General features: G+C 38.7%; 1 protein-coding gene across 3 annotated transcripts in view; it reads left to right on the forward strand.

Annotated features, from left to right (window-relative positions):
• Exoc4 (exocyst complex component 4) overlaps nucleotides 1-19,886 on the forward strand; it is a 776,646-nt gene that overhangs the window by 29,456 nt on the left and 727,304 nt on the right. For all 3 annotated transcript variants that reach the window (XM_039106944.2, XM_039106942.2, NM_053875.1), the window contains 1 exon segment: nucleotides 19,312-19,496. In XM_039106944.2, coding sequence (XP_038962872.1) covers nucleotides 19,312-19,496 — 185 coding nt within the window.

Here is a 19,886-nt window from a genome sequence, read left to right on the forward strand (position 1 = left end):
TTGCGAGCCATGCAGGGAACCCTAGCTTGTTCTTTTCCTATAGTGTTTGAAATGTTAGTGGTTATTATTTATACAGTTTCTGCCCTCTGAACCAAGGCAAGAAATGTAGTGGAAAGAAATCAGTACTGGAAACATGTTGAAATGGAAATGAGAGATTCATTTTAGCTTCAGAGGAAGATCACAAATCTCATTTTAGAGGATGAAATCTATGTGACACAGACATGAAGATTTGTAAAGTTATGTGTTCCACAAAGGTTTGGATGTCAGTTTTGGATTATAGCTTCATTTGGTTCTTTTCACCTGATAAGAAAGTGACTTCTTTACTACTAATCTTGGAGGTACCTTTGCAGAATAGCCGTGCTCTGTGACCTAGCCTTTACCACCTCAGTCCATGGAGTTCTGATACCTTTTGAATTAATGAAAGTTCCTAGAGGATGCGATTTGTGGTGAATGTCAAGCAGACTGAGCTCCCTCTTGGTCCTGACTTTCTAGGGTTAGTAGCTTTTCTGGAGGGCTGTGCTATTTTTTGCCAATTTACATACATCCATGTCCACTCTCAGCTCTGTAAAAGTCTATAAATGCTTTCAACAGTGGCTTTGTTGGATTTAAATCATTCTGTTATCCACAGTGGGGCAAGTTCTTTATCTTCATTTTGTTTTGTTTTGTTTTTATGTTTTTTTTTCCTTCAAATTATATTAGTAAAAACTCTGAGGGACTTGGTAGAAACACTGAAAGAAATAATTCATTTCCTTCAATGAAGAATCTTGCTATAAGCAGTTTTAATGAATTTGGAACCAAAGTGTGAGAAGTGTCCTGGTGTTTTATCCCATAAGTCAACGGAATCATTAGATTTTTACAGTAGAAGTGGTCTTGGGGTAGTAAAAGAATTAGGGTCTGTGTGTGTATGTTGGTATTGTTGTTGGGTTTTGGTATTGGCCATTTGTAGGGCCTTGTGCATGATTGATAAGCACTGTGCTCTCTATCACTAAGCTGTATCCGCAGGCTTTTTGTATTCTAATCTTTTAAGACAGGATCTTATGCACTTGTAAGAGTGGTCTTAGGCGCATTCTGGAGCCTGGGTGGGCTTTGGGTTTGTGGTCTTCTTGCCTCAGCCCTGTGATCAGCCAGGTCAGCCCCGCAGTCAGGTCCAGCTTGTTCCCAGCGTCTTGTCGGTAACATTTCAGCTCACAGTGATGGGGAAATTGCCTTAGTTGGTTTATGCATAATTTTGCTAAATTATCAAGATTTAGGAAATAGAATAGGTAAGCTTATATATGTTTGTTGGATGCATATATAGTTTGATTTACTGAATCACTGTTTTGTTGTGTGTCTGCTTTTAATTAAATGGCATGCACTAAATGGGTTGTTAGGATTTATTTAGGTTAATTATGTTCATTTTAGGATTTTAGATTGTTATTTTATGGCCCTATTACTTATGTGCTAATTTATTTATTTTAAGGCTTTTCAAAAATGAATATTACCCTTTTGTTGACTAATTTTTGCTCAGGACTTAATTAAATAACTTCATCAAATTCTTTGTTGTAAGTTATAGAAATTAAACTACAGTTTTTCCCCTTGGTGTAACAAACACCTGAGATAAATCAGCTCATGAAAAGGAGCAGGTTTGTTTATAGTTTTAAGAGGTTTTGGTTCATGGTTGCTTGGACAAGCCATCAGACAGTGTTGGGAACATGTGGCAGAGGTTACTCACTTCATGTTGACCAGGAATCCAAAAGAGAGCCAGGACGAGCCAGGGGTTCTTTAAAGTCATGTATCCGTTGGCCTAACTTCCATAGGGCACTACCGCCTCAAGGTTCCCCCACCTCTCAGTAGTGCCACAGACTGGGAGTTGCATCCTCAACACATGGCTCTTTGGGCAATATTCAAGTTGCAAAACTGTAGCATTTGATGGGGTTAAAAGAAACTGGACTCATGCAAACAGTCTGTTAACAGGACAGAGGCGTCCTTGGAAAGCCACTTCTGTGTTGTTTCTGTATGTCTTTATTGCGCTCCTCTAGACGGGGGTCAGAGTTAGCTTCAGCTCTCAACTTGTCACAAGCTTGGAGTTACCCTGTAAGAGGGAACCTCAACTGAAGAATGGCCTAGGTCAGGTTGGCCTGCATTTATGTTTGTGCGGCATAGTCTTAATTGCTCTTTGATGTAGTTGGGCCTCTCCTACTCTGGACCATAACTGCCCTAGAAAGGTGACTCTGGGCTGTGTTTGAAAGGTAGCTGATCAAGTTAGAGGGAACAAGACAGGGAGCAGCCTTCCTCCATTGATTTCTGCTGCAAGCTTCTGCCTGTAGTTCCTGTCTTGGCCTCAGTGAAGGACTGTAGTCTGTGAACTAAAATAAACCCTTTCTTCCCAAGTTGTTTTTAGTTGTGGTTTTGTCATAGCAACAGAAAGCAGACAGGACAACTGGTCTTAGCTATGTGTGAGGGTAGAATTGGTTGTGTTTTGGTGGGAGAGGGTAAGGAGTATAAGCCATAGACTTCATCTGTCCAATTTTTCAGAAGAGAATAATCTATTTATTTATTATCTTTTGCTAATTAACAAAAGTCTAAGACTTTTTTGAAGCAGTTCACTATAGTGATTATCCATTCTAAATGAAATCTTTGTGTTTAGGGTGATGGGAGTCCCCTGTCAGACAAGGCCAGTGTGTAACAGGCATTGCTCCTTTCCCCCTATTTATAGTTGTTTTTATATTCTGGATAATAATCCTTTCTCTGCTACACGAGTTATAAATACTGTTTTTGAGTTGGTGTTTATCTCTTTGTTCATTTCTTCTATTATGAAATCTTTAATGCAAAAATACCTCTACCTTATTTAAGGTATATAATTTTAAGTAAAAAATTTCACCCTGTTGTCTTTAAGAGAATTTACTATTTTTTCTTTAATCCATCAAAAGTCCATTTTTATTTATGCTGTGAGCCCAGGACCTAATTATATTTTTGCTCCAGTTGGCTGTGTTTATTGAATCTTTTTTCTTTTTATAATGCTAGATGTCACATTCCAAATTTTCACATATGTATGTGTCTCCAGTTTTTTTTTTTTTCTATTCAGTTGTTCTTGTCTGTGCCTTTTAAAAAAAATGGTCTTGTCTTTATATTGGTGAACATAATGCTTGCTTATTCATTTGTGTCTTTTGATAATGCTTAGAAATAGATTCCTTTCAGTTTTGCATATATTCCTTTAAATTTAATGTATGTTCTGAGGGCTTAAAAATAATGACTTTTTATAATGTCAGTTATTTATTGTATATAATGATATGCTAATTTCTCTAACATTTATCATTTAAAAATGTTTTTTGAAATTAAAATATAATTATATCAGTTTTGCCCCCTTCCCTTTTCTCCCTCTAACCCTTTCCATATATATATATATATTCCTAAATATAGCAGTGTGACCAGCTCAGTCTTTATAATGTTTACATGTGTGTATATGATTTCAGAGCTAAACACTTGGTACTAGATTACCAAATTGGGGCTTTTCCCTGGAGAGGGTTATTTCCCCTGCTCTCTGAATTCCTTAGGTGCTGTGGTTCTTTTTCTAGGGTTGTCTAGAGTTGAGGGCCCCATGAGATTTCCCCCTGTGTTAGCATGCTTGTCGGTGTCCTTGTTCAGGTCTTGTTTAGGCAGCCATGTTAGTGTAGCTTCTCTGACATTTCTAGGAGATGTACTCTCACAGTAACTTCCTGTTTCTTTGGCTCTTCTAGTCTTTCTGCCCCTTAACTCTGGTCCCTGAGCCTTAGGCGCAAAACTTGTGTTGTAGATGGGTCAGGTGGGACTGAGCTCTACACAGTCACTTGTTCTCTGCACCCGGATAGGCTGACCTTTCCCACAAAGGTCTCACTCTATATCTGCGGGTCAGGAGACAGCCTTTATGAATCCTTTCTCCGCCTTTGCCACATTAGGCCAGGGATGCAGTGTAAGTTGTCAGATTGTGCAACAAATGCCTTTATCTGTTGACCCATTTTGCTGGCTTGGTTTTTCTTTATTAATTGACTATATATTTTCCAGGAGTGATTACCAATCCTATCTGCTTGGACTTGGCTTAAATTTACTCAGTTTTCTAAGTATTTCGGATACTACATTTTTTTCTTACACTCTTATAAGCTACATGAATTTCATTATCATATAATTGCATTTATTTATTTGGTAGATCATTGTTTGTGGGGTTTCTATCTTACCTGTTCCCACAACAGTGACGTTGATAGAGTCAGAGTTCACAGATCATTAGTTAGGTGGGTAAGTATGTGAAAGACTAACACATAGAGGAAACGATTTTCTTAAATATGTTTCTTTTCCAGGATCTGTGCTTTTTCTCCTCTGATTAGTGATTTTATATTTTGGCAAAATACTCTGATTTATTTTGTGATATTTAAATAAGCAAAAGCAATTTCAGCGGAGCTAATATGATTATATACCTACTATGTGCTGGTATTGTAAATATGGGAAATGTATCAACTCCTTTCACTCTTGAGCTGGGATAGATGGGTTTCTAGTATTACCATTTTATAGAAGAGGTAATTGTGCTTGATTAAGGGAATTGGTGTATCCAAACATACAGCGATTCATCCATCCTGTCCTCAAAAGGTTGGAACTCTTCTTGAGTGGTCTTGCGTGTAGGAGAGTGCAGTATAACCTCTGCAGATGCTCTTTTACTGACTTCATATTGGAAATCCAATCCCATTTCCTCTCTCCATGCTGTGTGCTGTTACAAGTAAAATCTACTTAAGCAATCTCCAGGGTCCAAATGGAAAGCTTCACTAAAATGCATCAGAGGAAAGTAAAGACAAAACAATCCAGTTTTTCAAGCCCCACTGATTTCCTTGGATTTGTTTGACGGAAGATTTTGCATTTTCATTTTGAGGCAGGTGCAGATAGAGATATGTAGTAATTTGATCCCTCCACAGCGTAGGTTAATAAACCCAGAGTAAATAAATCAGTGGTGACCCATGGCTCTTGCCACCTCTTGCTATTCCTGTTTTAAAATTTGACCTGTCTTGTAGCTGTAGGCTTGGCTTCTAGGTGGAATTTTATTTCTCCTTTTGATATGATAACCAGAATATTGCATAAAATAATTAAATTGTCATGACAGGTAATGTCTGCAAATAGGTCCAGCCTTTTGTTTCCTTCTTTAAGGTAAACAGCTGCTGTTGGCTTATGAAAAGCTAGAAATGATCCAGCAAGAAGCCACACAGAAATCAGAGGCTTGATTAATATTGTAGCCTGTAGCTTTGTGATATGTATGGTTTAAATTAGACCTTTGCAGTATTGTGCTGGGTTGATGCAAGCACATTAATGACATAATTTCTGGTTGCTGCATCACATTTCTGCAGTCTGGCTTTGTATTCCACTCACATTAATTGAAGTAATTTTGCCAGTGAAGCGTGTTTCAAACCTCTGCATTTAAATTGAAATTTTAATTCCCTTATTGTCTTGAAAAGACGGCTGAAGATGCCTTGTTACAGGTTTCATTATCACTCAAAACACTCCAGCTGCTGGTTTTAATGTACAATGACTGATTAATTCTGGAAACAGTTATTAATATAAGAATAGCAGCTTCTTCCCAGTGGCACGAGTAACCAGGAAGGTATTTCTTGAGAGTTAATATTTTTATAAACTTTTTTTCCCAGGGAGAATTTGTGTGTAGAAGTCTGCATCATATGAAAATTGTAGGGAACGCTTTGAAAACCACTTACACAAGTTCTGATTTATCAGGTATAGAAGTCAATTCATAATTGCATTCAATCAGTAGAAACCAAGCCAGTGTAAGTCTTTTAGAAGCACTTTAGCTGACAGTCACATAAGACTTGTGACTAAAATAAATTTTCATTTCTAAGCCTGCCTGAGATTGTAGAGATTTTGAATGTCTTTTTAATCATTTTGTCTTTATTTATATGCCTTTACAAAAAAGAATCCATAGCTATATAGTCAGATGAGGGTTATTATGATAATTATAATAACATATTTATGTAGTTGTCTTTTCCCCAGAGGATCCCAGAATGCCTTTTTTGAGCATTGTGTAATGGAGGTATTTTATTTATACTTTGAAAATGGAACCTTATCTGGGATAAAGTGTCTAAGGCAGCTATTTAATTGAGTAGTTTTCTAGAATTCTATAATAAAAATATTGTAGTATTTTCAGTTCATATGATTCTTTGAAGTTGTTCGATGATATTGAGAATGGTGTGTGCCAGTGTAGGTTTTAGTAGTTCTAAGATATAGACTTGAATCTTAGCTTTGACTCTTAATAGCAGTATGATTTGTGGCCAGTCATTTCTCTTTGCTAAAGGCTTGAGTCAAGGATTCTATATAGCTCTGAGGTTTATTGAAAGATTTAAAGTAACCACAGTACACATTATAAGATCTTTAAATATTTATAGTTATTCATCTTTTTAATTGGTATGTATTTTATATGTATATTGGTGTTTGCCTGCATATACATTTTGCTTGTTGTACATGCCTGGTGCCCTCAGGAAGTCCAGTAAAGGACATCAGGTCCTCAGGAACTGGAGTTACAGATGGGTGTAAAATACCATGGAGGAACTGGGAATCAAACCTATGTCCTCTAGAAGTGCAACCAGTGCTCTTACTGCTGAGCCATCTCTCCATCCCCTAGACCATTAAAAAAAATGTGGTGTTGCAATTTTTGATCACTTCTGTTGTTGGCATGGTTGTGAAGGTGGTCTTAACCTCGGAAGACCTCATGTGCCAGCAGAGTGAGAGATGGGAATAGTGTTCATCTTGTGATACATGGGGGACGTGCAGAAAAAAAGGGAGGCCAGGGAGAGTGGGGCTGGCAAACATCCGTCAGATAAGTTAGGAGAAGTTAAAATAAAGTATTTTATTGACTTGGCTTTTGTGTCCCAAATTAATGAATAGGTTTGTGGTAGCTGCAGTTTTTCTTACAAAACACAAAACTTGGTAGTATCTATTTTTCCTGCTGTTGAAATCTCTTTATTTGCATTTGGCTTTGGTGAGAATTTTTAAAAATCACACAGTTTGGTAGATACCTTCATTTTCATTTCTTTTAAAACTGCTATTCATTTACCTCTTTTATTTTTACAATCAATAGAAATTCCATTTCATTGTGTGAGCCCCTCATGCGGTGTAGCAATTTTCATTTAATTTATTTGGAGAAGTGTTTTCTAAACTGTTCATTGAGGATCTTTCAAAAATTGTAGTCTAGGCCACAACCCAGAATGATGAAATCCAAGTCTCTGGTTGTGGGCTGCTGGCTTTGGTCATTTTTGACAGTCCCCAAAAAAAGTTTTTTTTTTTTTTTTTTTGGCTATCTTATAGCCAAATTCGGAATTCTTAGTGTGGGGTTTAGCTTGTGTTATGGAATGAAACAAGACTAATTGTCCTTGCTCTTATTTAATACCAACTCAAAGTGTGAAGAGTTGCAAAGCATTTGTACTTGTGTAAGACTAATGTGATATTTACATCCATGTAGAAAGGTTTGTGGGTGTTTTTTGCCATCCTTTATTGCAGTTTGGATATAGCTGGTGCTGGGGTGGCTTCTCTTCTGATATTTCAGGTAGATTATATAGTTAAAAGAGTTTAGTGTAGTAGTTAAGTTGGCTAGGCTAAGACTCAACAGCTTTGGACTGACTGTGTGCTCCATTTTAGTTTTGTTCATGTACCCCTTGAATCTTTGCTGTTGGTCTGATTTTCTTCAGGGCTTTAGTGATTGATATTGAGGCACAACTGTGCTAACTGATAAATGGTGGCTGTATAGATTTTGGCAAAGTGGAAACAGTCTTGGGAAAAGTGGAAACCTTGACAAGGGGCTTCAGAGATGTTCCTGATCTCGTCCTGCCACAAGTCCCCAGTGCTTTTAGCCTAGAGAGGTGAATCCCTTTCTGTCCCTGTTTTTAGTGTCATTACCTATAAAAATGATAAATATTATTGAATGGTTATGAGGATAAAAGTGAAAGATTTCGTGTAAGGTGTGCTTTGTCAAAGTTAAAGCAGTATAAAGATTTAAAATGCTATAAGCACCATCATTGTCATCATCAGTACCAACTGCGAAGTAAAAAGAACAGACAATAGTCCTGGGCCTGCTTACCCTGAGCAAACAGCACTTCTATCCTGATGCCAGTGTCAATAGGGTACACATACTGTTCAGTCAGGTAAACTACACGAGTGTTTGCACATTTCATTTTAGAGGAAAAGTCCCGAATAATGCCCTAGTTGTTTGTTGTTATCGATTACATTTTGGCTTCAGTTTTTTTTTTAAAGATTTATTTATTTATTATATGAGTACACTGTAGCTGTCTTCAGACACACCAGAAGAAGGCACGGGATCCCATTACAGATGGTTGTGAGCCACCATGTGGTTGCTGGGATTTGAACTCAGGATCTCTGGAAGAGCAGTCAGTGCTCTTAACCTCTGAGCCATCTCTCCAGCCCTTGGCTTCAGTTTTACCTAGAGGCTTCTTTGAACAGGATTTGATTGGTTAGTTTTCAGCCAAATGTGAACCAGATCTTCCTGCCAGTTTAAAATGATGGTAACCTGTGTTGATAGACATTAGTGTTTCAGCCTGATTATGATCTAAGATTGCTTAGTGGTCCTTACTTAGCTTGACAGGATACAATTAACTTGTGTCAAAGTCTGCTTTCGCTGACGTTCATCCTGATCCTGACTAGCTGTGTTTCCTTAGCTATAAATACAGACTACACCTTTCCCATTGCGGGGTACTCGCGGTGCATTAGAGCCTTTCTCGTTACGGGGTACTCAGGGTGCATTAGTAAGGGGCTGTGAGGCCGCCCAGCATTTCCAGCAGCTTTAGAGGCACACGCAGAATTCTCCTGAAATTATCTAGGTAAGAGATGAGTGAAGAGATCCTCTGAGACATTGATTCTCCAAATAGTAGGAGAGTCTTTCTAAAACTTGTTTTTGTCACAGAATAGCTAATAAGATGCTGGGTAAGTGTAGCGACTGGGACACTTGTTAAAAGAGAATGTCTTTCTTAGTGTTCTCCTGCTTGTGGAGAAACTTAACTTCAATACTTTTCAGAGTTCTCTGTGAGAACTGAAAATTGAAGGGAACACAGAAGCTCCCCCCTTCATGTACAGTCCGTTTCCTTGTCATATGGTGTTAGATATAGTGTAATTTACTTGGGAAAGTAAAACTTTTTTTTTTTAAGAATAAATAAGACTCTTTATTTGGTTTTATGCCTCAGAACTCTGGGATTGGAATTCTACTTGTAGAATTTTATGTTAATGAAGATTTTTCAACTATTCTGCGTTCAGGAGTACCTGCATCTATGTTTTCCTGGATATAGCTATTTATCACAGCAAGATTTGTGATAAAAAGACATTTGCAATGAATTAGAGATAGGGGATTTATTTAAGTAATTTGTGATATACAAGTTCACATACCAGTGTGAACTGTCACGATAGCACAGCACATTCCTAGAGTTTATTATGCGCTGATATTTCTCAATTATTACAAATGAAGAAAAGCCTTGTTTTAGATATGTTTTTTTTTCTTGTGAATGAAATCCTTCTCTATGAATTGTTGTCTTTCAGGTTGATTAAATATTTATTATTTTTAGAATTTGGAAGAAAAATAAGGTTTAAGAAAACAACATACCCTCCCCAACCTGTAAACTCAAGATAGGAATCTAGTTAACATTTAAAGATCTCCTAAGAAAAAGTTCATATGTTTCATCTATCAATTAATGTCACTCTGTGAAGTCTGGGATGACAAACTATCTTAGAAAATCCAGTTGACTTTACTTCAAGACAAACAACTTCCCCCCTCCCCTAAAAAAACAAAACGAATAATTTTAGCTTTAATAAAATATGAGTTATTTGTGGCAGAAATCAAATGTAGAGAGAAGGACAAAAAAAAAAGTAAAAACTTAGGAGTGCACTGTCAAAAGAAAGTTCAAGAATAGCTTTAGGAGAGTCTGTTTTGTGTGGTAGTGTGTGGTAAAATCTGATGAAGCTGCAATTCTCATTTGGTCTCTTGGAATTTTGTGTTCCGAGATAGATTTGAAAGTCTAAAGAAGAAATTCACAGGTAGTTTTTTATTTGCTGATACTTTATCTTACAGACTCTCCTCCCTTCATGCCCTTATCAATAACTTCATGTTATTTGCTTTATTCTGTAAATTCCATTATCTCCCAGGCCGCCTATTGCATTAAGCCTGAGTACCCAGTACCACCTCATTTGCTTGAGGTGTGCTTGACCTCGGCCCTCCTTCTCTCTTTGTTAATGCACCAACAAGCACTGATATCTCTCTGGAGCATTATCATTTGGCTGTTAGCTCAACTAATAACAACCCTTCATTTGAGCTGATGAAGGTTTATTAAATAAAAACATGCAATAACCCTGGCAATAATGAAAGGAGAGTGTAGCTAGATAGCGTCCCGTTTGTAATGGTGAGAGCGAGCTGAGTCTGCACTGTAGGAATGGGCTTCCTGAGGGAGATGGGCCTGAATAGGTCAGATCAATGCTGTGTTATCAGACTGGTTTAAGAATGGACAGTTTGATTGTCTGACCTGATAACTGTTGATTAGCACACTGGCTGAGGACTTAGGGGAAAAAAATGTTCTTGCTCCAGGCACTTGGCCTTGCTCCATGGTGCAACTGTCTTGGGAAGTCTGTCTTAAGTAGCAGATGTCAATAGCCCTCAGGCCTTCAGACACTGGGAGTGTAGAACCACAGAGAACTGAAAAGTCTGCTTTCTCCAGGGATGGAAGCATCAGAAACTGCTTTTCCTATAGATCCCTAAACCTCATTATTTCTCTGAGCCCTGAATGGACTCCTTTTATTCTATTTTATATACTCCAACTCTTTTTACTCCTAACGTTTTCTTCATTGAGTAGTCTAGTGCTTGTAACCAATGAGCTGTCATGCTATAGACAAAAGTTGAGTGATGTCACTGAGGTTACATAAGCAGCGGAGATTCTGTGAACAGGATTTACTTTTTTGCACTTCACATCTCTTACAGTGTTATAGTCTATTAGTAAAAATGAGCCTAATCCATCTGATGCAGTTAAGTACACAGAGTTGTGGGAAGCGGGGTGTGTGAGTTCTAGAAAGGACACAGCATTTTACAATAGTGCTCTGATGTCCCTGATATAGAAAAGCTTTCAGTCCTGCTCCACAAACTGTTAGCCTAAAATAATAACAGAATTGCTTTCCAAAGAAATGTTTTTATTCAAGAATAAATGGGCTTATTTATTCCTGGCTGCATGTGCTGTGGCAACTCACAGGCACATTCAAGGAGTTTCCAAGGTCAAACTAGGAAGGTTTTCAAAATTGTTTCAAAACTATTATCTTTGGCTGCAAGGATCACTCCCAGGGCAGTATCAGCTCAAGTCTGTACATAGCAGGACAGGCGGCTAAGCAATAGTATCTTTTTGTGTAAAGTCGATGTGGCTTCTGCTCACGATGGTGGTTTCCAGAGACTCTTTGTAACCCTTTTTTCAGTCTTAGTCTGTGTGTGTGAGGACCCCTCCATTTTAGCCTCTGTACTCTGTTAGAGTCTGATGTAAAGAAAATAACTAAATTGTGGGAGAAATTTTAACATTTTTATTTTATCAAAAGTAGTTAGCCCTGGCAAGGACTTATATTTCCTGAAACTTCTCCTTTTCTGTTGTGGATGAACCTTAGATTGTGAAAGTCCAGCCCTCACCAGTGAGCACTTACGGATACACAGCCACCACTTAGGAATAACAGATAACTCTTTGTGTGCTTCCTAGATTGTAGACTGGTTTGGGTTCTGGTAACTTTTTCTGGAAAACAGTTCTTTGCCATGCTACTTTTGCTTTGTTTGCATGTGTTTTTTTTTTTTTTTTTTTTTTTTTTTTTTGTGGGATCGCAAGATTGTTCTTTGTTTTTTTCGAGCTGTGAGTCTGACAATTTTCATAAGTTGAAACAAGCTAAATAGCCAACATTTGATCATTATGACTCACAAAAGCAGTAGTACCTGAATCTAGTAACCTTTAAAGCTTCATTCAGTTACTTTTCTTAGTTTCTGTCTAATAAATATCTAAAATTTTGCAAATTAACTGCAGCAGAGTAGAAGCGTTTGGGAAAGAGGGTAGATTCCCAGGGAGGCCTGGAGGTTGGTGTCTCTGGCAGGCTTCTGTCTCTTCAGGTAGATAGTTGGGAGTAGCAGACATCTAGGAGAGGGAGGTTGAAGCCTCCTGCTTCTCCTCTTTTTTTTTTTTTTTTTTTGGTTTATATCTTAATTTCTTTTGGAGATATTTGCTATTATTTATCTCTGTGAATCTCTTCTCTGCCAAATTAAAAAAAAACTTATTTTTTTTAAATAGCATTTCTTTAATGAAGTAGCTGCTCAGAATGGCCAACTTCGAAGTGGTCCTTAAAATGTGTCCACGGATCCATGACAACACACAAAAACTAGATTGTTTGATACTTAAAAGTCTAAGATTGCTGAAGACAGTCAAGTAACTATGAAATAATAATCTCCAGTTCTTGATGTTAATATCAAATTGAGAAATAAAATGTAGGAAGAAACAAATGGTCATGACAGTCCTTTATTGTGGGTACCTGGGGAGAAAAACTCCCTAGAGAGGTTGGAATAAGCTCAGTGGAGTCTTTATTAACCTCTAGTGTGACTGTTTCAAGCAGATTAGCAGGAAATGACCTTGATCTCCAGTTGTTTCAAGTTTTTAAGGGCAAAACTCATAGTTGTGATGCGTAGGGAAAAGCTTCTCTGAACAATTGCACCAAGCAAGCCTTGTTTATAGAAGCAGAGAGATAGCAGTTACATGATCAGGCAGTTAGCCTTTAGCGCAGGGTCACATTATATAGGAATGTAGGACTGCTCCAGAGACCAGTTTTACACAAGAGTGTTTAGCATTTAAAGTATTCTTAGGAGTACTTTCATGAGATGGCATAACTATAGTAGCCCACTACATTGCTCATTATGGATACTTGATTTATTGTAGTTATAGATATCACCACCAGGCTTTTGAACTTTCGGTTTGGTAATTTGTACATTTGGCCTGTGTTTGTGTGTTGTACAGAAATGTTCTTTAAATTTATTTATTTATTTATTTATTTATTTATTTATTTATTTATTTATTTTTCCGGAGCATGCTAGGCAAGCGCTCTACCACTGAGCTAAATCCCCAACCCTAAATTTTTATTTTTTTAACATGGATAGTATTTTCTATATTGAGTGACATGCTGTCCTACTCAGTGTGATTTCTTAAGACATTTTGAAAATGTTGCTTATTTTCATAATCTTAAAGGAAACGTGGCTTTTACTCTAAACAGTTTGTTATCTCTGTGACAAGTCTCTACCTTGCTGACTAGAAAACTGACATTCTGTTGGATGGGGTAGATAGAGGTGCCCAGGAGGGTAGCTGCATATACTGACTCATGTGGTTATGACACCATGTACAAGCTCTTTGCCATCCCAAACCTGATCAAATTCCAGCATGAAAGGTGAGTTGGGCGTGAAGTCCCACTTCTAATACAAGTGTTACTAAGTGCAAATCTTAGCTGCTAAGAGAGGAAGGGAGTTTTCTGTGTAACCGCTGATAAGTTGATTATGTTTCACTGGTAACCACACATCCAAGAATATTTGAGCTTCCTGAATTGGCCTTGATGATGGGAAGAGGATGGAAAGGATGCAGTGGAAGGTAGGAAGGGAATGATTTTGGATGAGTTTAGAGATGGAGGGTGAATATGTACAAAAGTCTCCAAGAAGTATTTAAAGTTCCCTGTTTGTAGTATCTTTTTTATTTACTATGAAGCTTATTTTAAAAATATATATGGAAGAAAATTGAAATATTTTCAATATATAATGCTCTAAGGAATGGTGTAGGTTGGAGAATTCTAGGAGTTTAATTAAAGACTACTTGATGTATGAATATACAAGATCAGTTCTCTGAAGAGATGCTTAGACATATTTGCTAATTAGCTACATTCTGAATGTTGTCTATTTGTCTAGTTTTATAATTGTAATATGTATTTGTGACATTATTCAGTGTTGACTGCCATACTTATGAACCCGATTTTGAAAATTCTAACCTCCCCAGGTCAATTTCTTGTTGTATCTCTAATGGAGCAGTATCTTGAATTCCCGTTACTGCTTCGTTAGTGAGCCATGTCATCCCACTCCCTCAGAGGTCCATATCCTGAAGAACACTGGCCCGTCACACACTCCTGGGTGGTAGAAATTTCAGAAGGTGGACTTGGTAAGAAATACATTAGATCTTTGGGGTGAGGTGTTCCGGATCTGAGTATTGGCTCCTTGGCTCTGTGAGGTGAGAAGGTATTCTCTTTCTCATGCTTCTGCCACATGTATGGTACTGCTACAAGCCCAGAGCAAAAGGATTCTGTCCTTAAGAACTGAATCTTTTGAAACCATGAGCCAAAATAAAAATTTCCTCCAGTGAAGTTGCTTTTCTCAGGTGTTTCATCCTATGATGGGAAAATTGACTGACTTAACCAGTGAGCTAATTTATACAATGGCTGTTTTCTATATTCTAAAAAGCTTGCTTGACTTTTGGAATTTTTAACTTTGTGAATGGACTTTGAAGTCTCCAGAATAAAACAATTGTGTTTTATTTAGTGTTGACTGCCATACTTATGAATCCGATTTTGAAAATTCTAACCTCCCCAGACCAATTCCTTGTTGTATCTCTAATGGAGCAGTATCTTGAATTCATGCAGTCATAAGAGACTGTTACTCTTCTATTGTTGCAATGAAACACCATGGCCAAGGCTACTTATAAAAGGAACTGTTTAACTGGGGGCTTGCTTATAGTTCCAGAGGTTAGTTTACAATTATTATGAGGACAGGGAGCATGGTGGTAAGCAGGTAAGCATTGTGCCGGAGCAGTAGCTGAGAGTTCAAATCTGATAAGAAAGTTGCAGGCAAAGAGAAAAAACTGGGCCTGGCCTGGGCTTTTGAAACCTTAATGCTCACCCCAGAGACATACTTTCTTCAACAAGACCATATTTAGTAATTCTCCCAACAGTTCCACTAACTGGGGACCAAGCATTCTGCATGTGAGCCATTCTCACTCAAACCACCACATTCTATTCCCTGGTCCCCATTGGCTCGTAGTCATATTATCATGCAAAATGCATTCAGTTAAATTTCAAAGGTCTCCATAGTCTTTCAGTCTCAATACTGTTTCAAAAGTTTAAAGTCCAAAATCTCTGAAACTCAAGACAATCTCATAAGGGGTTACTGTAACCCCCTATAAAAAAAAAAACAAAAAAAAAAAAAATGGGGCAGGAGAGATAACATAGCTCTTAAGAGCTCTGGCTGCTCTTCCAGGGGTCTTGTGTTCAATACCAACTCTATATGGTAGCTCACAACTATCTGTAATGGGATCTGATGCCCTGTTCTGGCATACAGATATACACACATATGTTCATGCAGACAAAGCACTCATACATAAACAAATCTTAGAAAAACAAAAATAAAAAAGCAACTTACATACTTCTGACATACAATAGCACATAATACACATTACTATTCCAAAAAAGGAGGAAAGAAAGCACGTAGAGGAAATCCTAGACCAAAGAACACTGAAATCCAGCAGGACAGACTTCAAATTCTTAGAGGGTTTTTCCAGTCTCCCACTCCTTCCCATGCTTCTCTCTTGGGCTGGTTTCATTTCCTGTTGCACTTCTCCTTGGCAGCTATCTCATAGCTCTGGCACCTCCAACATCTTGGGGTGTCCTGTGCAATCTAGGTTTCACTTTCACAGCTGTAGGTAATAGTTTCTCTAGGCCTCCAAGCAGGATCTCCCTTGTCACAGGTCTGGCCTTAGTGGCTTTCCTTGACTGGGATGGAAGGTTACACAACCTATTTCCTACATCCTCCTGACTCTAAATGCAGGGCCACTTGACCAAATCTGCCAAATTCTGCTTGCTGGGGCTGGAGTCTGGGTCTCCTCCCTGAATAACATAAGTGTTCCTTGTTGTTAGGCCTAGGAAATCAGTAGGGTTCAGGATTAGCTAGGTCTGGTCTTGCCCTGAGATTGCCATTCTCTGTTTCATTTAGCATCAGGCTTTTCTTTAAACCACTATGACATTTTTGGCTGCTCCTTTTCTCCTCAAACTGTAAATTTTATATTTTACTTTGTCCTGCTTGCTGCTTTTCATTGTGTATTTGTGTTAAGAGTGATTACTAATAACCATGTAATTCAGTCAATACTATGCTATCTTGAAATTTCCTCTGCCAAAGCAATAAATCTAAAATTCTTCAATTTAGTCTCCAGCAGATTTTTAGGACAAGGCAAAAAAGCAGCAAATTCTTTGCCAAAATATCACAAGAATGCCCTCTAATATTCCTCTCCTCTGAAACCTCTTGAGCTGGGCCTCCATAGTCCACACTGCTCTCAGTACACTATCTTCCATGTTTCTGCTAGGGTGGTTAAGCCCCACTTGCAGCATTCGGCTGCTTTTTCTAATCCAAAGTCCCCGATCTTCCATGTTCTAAACAAACAGCAGCTTGGGCAGGCCTGCCACAGCAGTACCCTAGAGTACCAGGGTGCACGGCAGCTGGCTGGAGCATGGCACTGTGGGAGTAGCTGACAACACACATCTGACGCACAAGCTGCAGGTAGGGAGAGAATGAAATTGAGTCTGGCGTGGACTTTTGAAACCTCCTCTTCCAGTGTCACCCTCTTCCAAGAGGGCCGCACTTGCTAATCCTCCCTAAGCAGTTAAACTAGCTGGAGTCCTGACATTGAAACCTGGGAGCCTATGTGACCATCCTTAGTCAAGTCACCACAGGCACTGTTCTCTATTCTCTTTTATGTTGAGATTGTTAAAGTTTGAAGTTCTAGGACTTTTTGATCGTGTGGGTGTGTATGTGCATGTGTATAAAAATTATATTTGGTTCCCAGGAAACAGTCAGAAAGCTCGTTGTTTAAATGACTACAATGGTGTCTCTTGGAACACTTGCTCAAGTGTTGTGTTGAAATACCATGTAAATTTACTTCTGAGTTTTCTCTATCCTTAGAGTAAGTAGGTACTGTTAAAAATAATTTCTGTGAGAACGTTTGCCAGGCATAGTGTTGTTTTTACCTGAAGTTTATTTTTTTTTTTTTGATTGAGTGGCTTTGGAAGCTGTCATTGTTATGTATTTTTGTGTTCGGGATATGAATTAAATCACTTCATGCAAATTCCTACAAGCAAGTCAAGTGTGGCTGTGCAGTGAGTGCTTTCCAAGCTTAAATATTTTGGTTGGATTTAATTACCTTAAGGGATAAGGCTACATGATGGGCCAGTGGTTTACCAAATTATTTTTTATTTTCTCGATCTAGATGTCACTGAAGGTTAATGCGCCTTCTTTTCTTCACTAGAGACTTGAGTTAAAATCCATTTTAGGGCGTGAGTATAAATGAATTTGTTGTTGCTTTTCCTCCCTTGGGGACACTTTGGTCATTTTAAGAGTCTGCCTTTCCATTTGGAATTACTGGCAGGTTGCCCAGGGCCCAGGGGCTGTCATAGCAGGGGCACTTGCCAGTCAGTGTGAGAATGTATAGGCAGGCTTCAGAGGGCAGAGCTGGCCCAGGGCTTGTCAGTCTTCTACCCCTTGATTCTTTCCTGCTGTAAACTTAAGGAAACTTATTTGCTCCTGACATTTGATTACAGCACATCACAAAACAAGCGATGTGTTTATGGAGCCATTGCACTTTATTATTATTCTTAAGTCATTTTGGGCTGGTTTGTATTTGACAGCCACAGAGCTTTCTATATTCATTGTCTAGAAGCTTTCAGGTGACTCCTTAGACCACTACAGATCTGTGATTAATATTTTTTATTACCAATACATTTCATGACTTTTCTCTTTGAGACAGGGATTCTCTGTGTAGCACCGGATGCCCTGGAACTTGATTTGTAGACTAGGCTGGCCTCCAACTCTTAGAGATCCTCTTGTCTCTGCCTCCCAAGTGCTGGAATTAAAGGTGTGTGCATCCGCCCCACCCCAGCTCATTTCATGACTTTTATTAACTATTGCTTTTATATGAATGATTTGGTGTTGAGAGTCATTTTGCATTTATAATCAGATTTAATGGTGTCACCCTGTTCCTTTAACTACCTCTGTCTGAAATATTTAGCAGCATATCCTAAGCTGGGGATAGCCATAGACCTGAATTCCTTAGGAAGATGATGAGCTTTTTTTCCCCTCATCAGGATTTCTTGTGGTTACCTTTTCTTTTTTCTTTCTCATCTTTCTCTTCTACCTTGTATCCTCAAGTTCCCCTCCTCAGCTTTCCCCCTACTCCTAAGTAGTAATACTTAGAATATGCCCTTCACCTTTCTTCTTTCCAGATTTAAAAGATAAGTATCACATACAGAAGTAACTGCTCACACAAGGAAGGAGATCACACCTCATGTGCTCCTTCTCACTTTGCAGTTATCACGTGAGTTTTCAAAGTCAGTTTAATTCCCTGGATCTTTTAGCTTCTCTCTCTGTAGGCATTCCTGTATGATTTCATTCATTCAGTCCTTCTTGCCTTTAAAATCTCTTCAGCTATCTATCTTAAGAGCATCTCCTTTGTACTGTATTTGGGGTTCTCCATTTCAGTCCCCTCTGTTTAATCAGGTTGGATCAGGCTATCAAGAAGCCACAATTGCTACTTCCCACCTGTAGTATGCATGCAGAAGTGCATTTATCTCCATATGTTTGTGAATATGAGAAAATGAGAACAGCTTGGTTCTTTATAGATACACATGTGACCTCAGCCAACAGCACTGTCTGGTTTATGATCACCATGAGAATAAACTATTAAAAAAGTACACCTTGATTTAATTTTAGTTTTAAAGAGTAACTTTTATTAACTTGATTTCAAGCCAGTGTGGTGGTTCAGTGCTAGGAAGCCTGAGGCAAGAGGAGCATGAGTTTGAGGCTCCCTAGGAGCACATAGTTAGACCCTGTCTCAAAACAGACAATCTAAACAAAACAAAATATGCCTTCTCCCCACAAGAAGTTGATTTCAGCCATCAGCATTGAGATTCTGGTGAGAATATGAATTGATGTCGTTATTTTGCATGTGTTTTTGGACAAGCAATGTGTGTGGGAGTAAATAGTACTCATGGCTTTGCTGTGCTGCTTTACATCCATTTATGTATTCTTTTGTCAAGGTTTTCTTTTATTTTTCTCTTTTGTTGTATTTATCTTGGTAAATCCTTAAGGGCCAGCCTAGGTTAGTGCACACGATACTCGGCAGTCTGGTGTGCACACACAGTTCCCAGAGCTCCTTTTAGACGGTACGCAAGCCACTCGTTCTCCTTATGGTCCTGCGAGACTCTTGTGCTCATTTGACTTCCTTTCCCTTGCAGGTGTCAGCAGTGGAGTCTCTGGAGGGTCCGCTGCTCCAGGTGGAAGGACTCAGTGACCTCAGGCTGGAACTTCACAGCAAGAAGATGAACCTGCACTTGGTTCTCATAGAGGAACTGCACCGACATCTGTACATCAAATCCACTAGCCGGGTTGTACAGCGTAACAAGGAAAAAGGGAAGATGAGGTTGGTTAAGGAACCTCTCTACTACAGTGTCTTGTGGCAGTAACATTATTTGGAAAAACATTCTTCGAATTCCAGAATCTAGTGATTCATTTTCCTTATCCTGTAATGTACTGTCTCTGAACTTATAGAAGGTTTTCTCTCTCTCTCTCTCTCTCTCTCTCTCTCTCTCTTTTTTATTAACTTGAGTATTTCTTATTTACATTTCGAGTGTTATTCCCTTTCCCGGTTTCCGGGCAAACATCCCCCTAATCCCTCCCCTTCCCCTCTGTTATGGGTGTTCCCCTCCCCACCCTCCCCCCATTGCCACCCTCCCCCCAACAATCACATTCACTGGGGGTTCAATCTTAGCAGGACCCAGGGCTTTCCCTTCCACTGGTGCTCTTACTAGGA

Source organism: Rattus norvegicus, chromosome 4 (genome assembly GCF_036323735.1).
Source record: "Rattus norvegicus strain BN/NHsdMcwi chromosome 4, GRCr8, whole genome shotgun sequence".
Taxonomy (NCBI): Eukaryota; Metazoa; Chordata; class Mammalia; order Rodentia; family Muridae; genus Rattus; species Rattus norvegicus.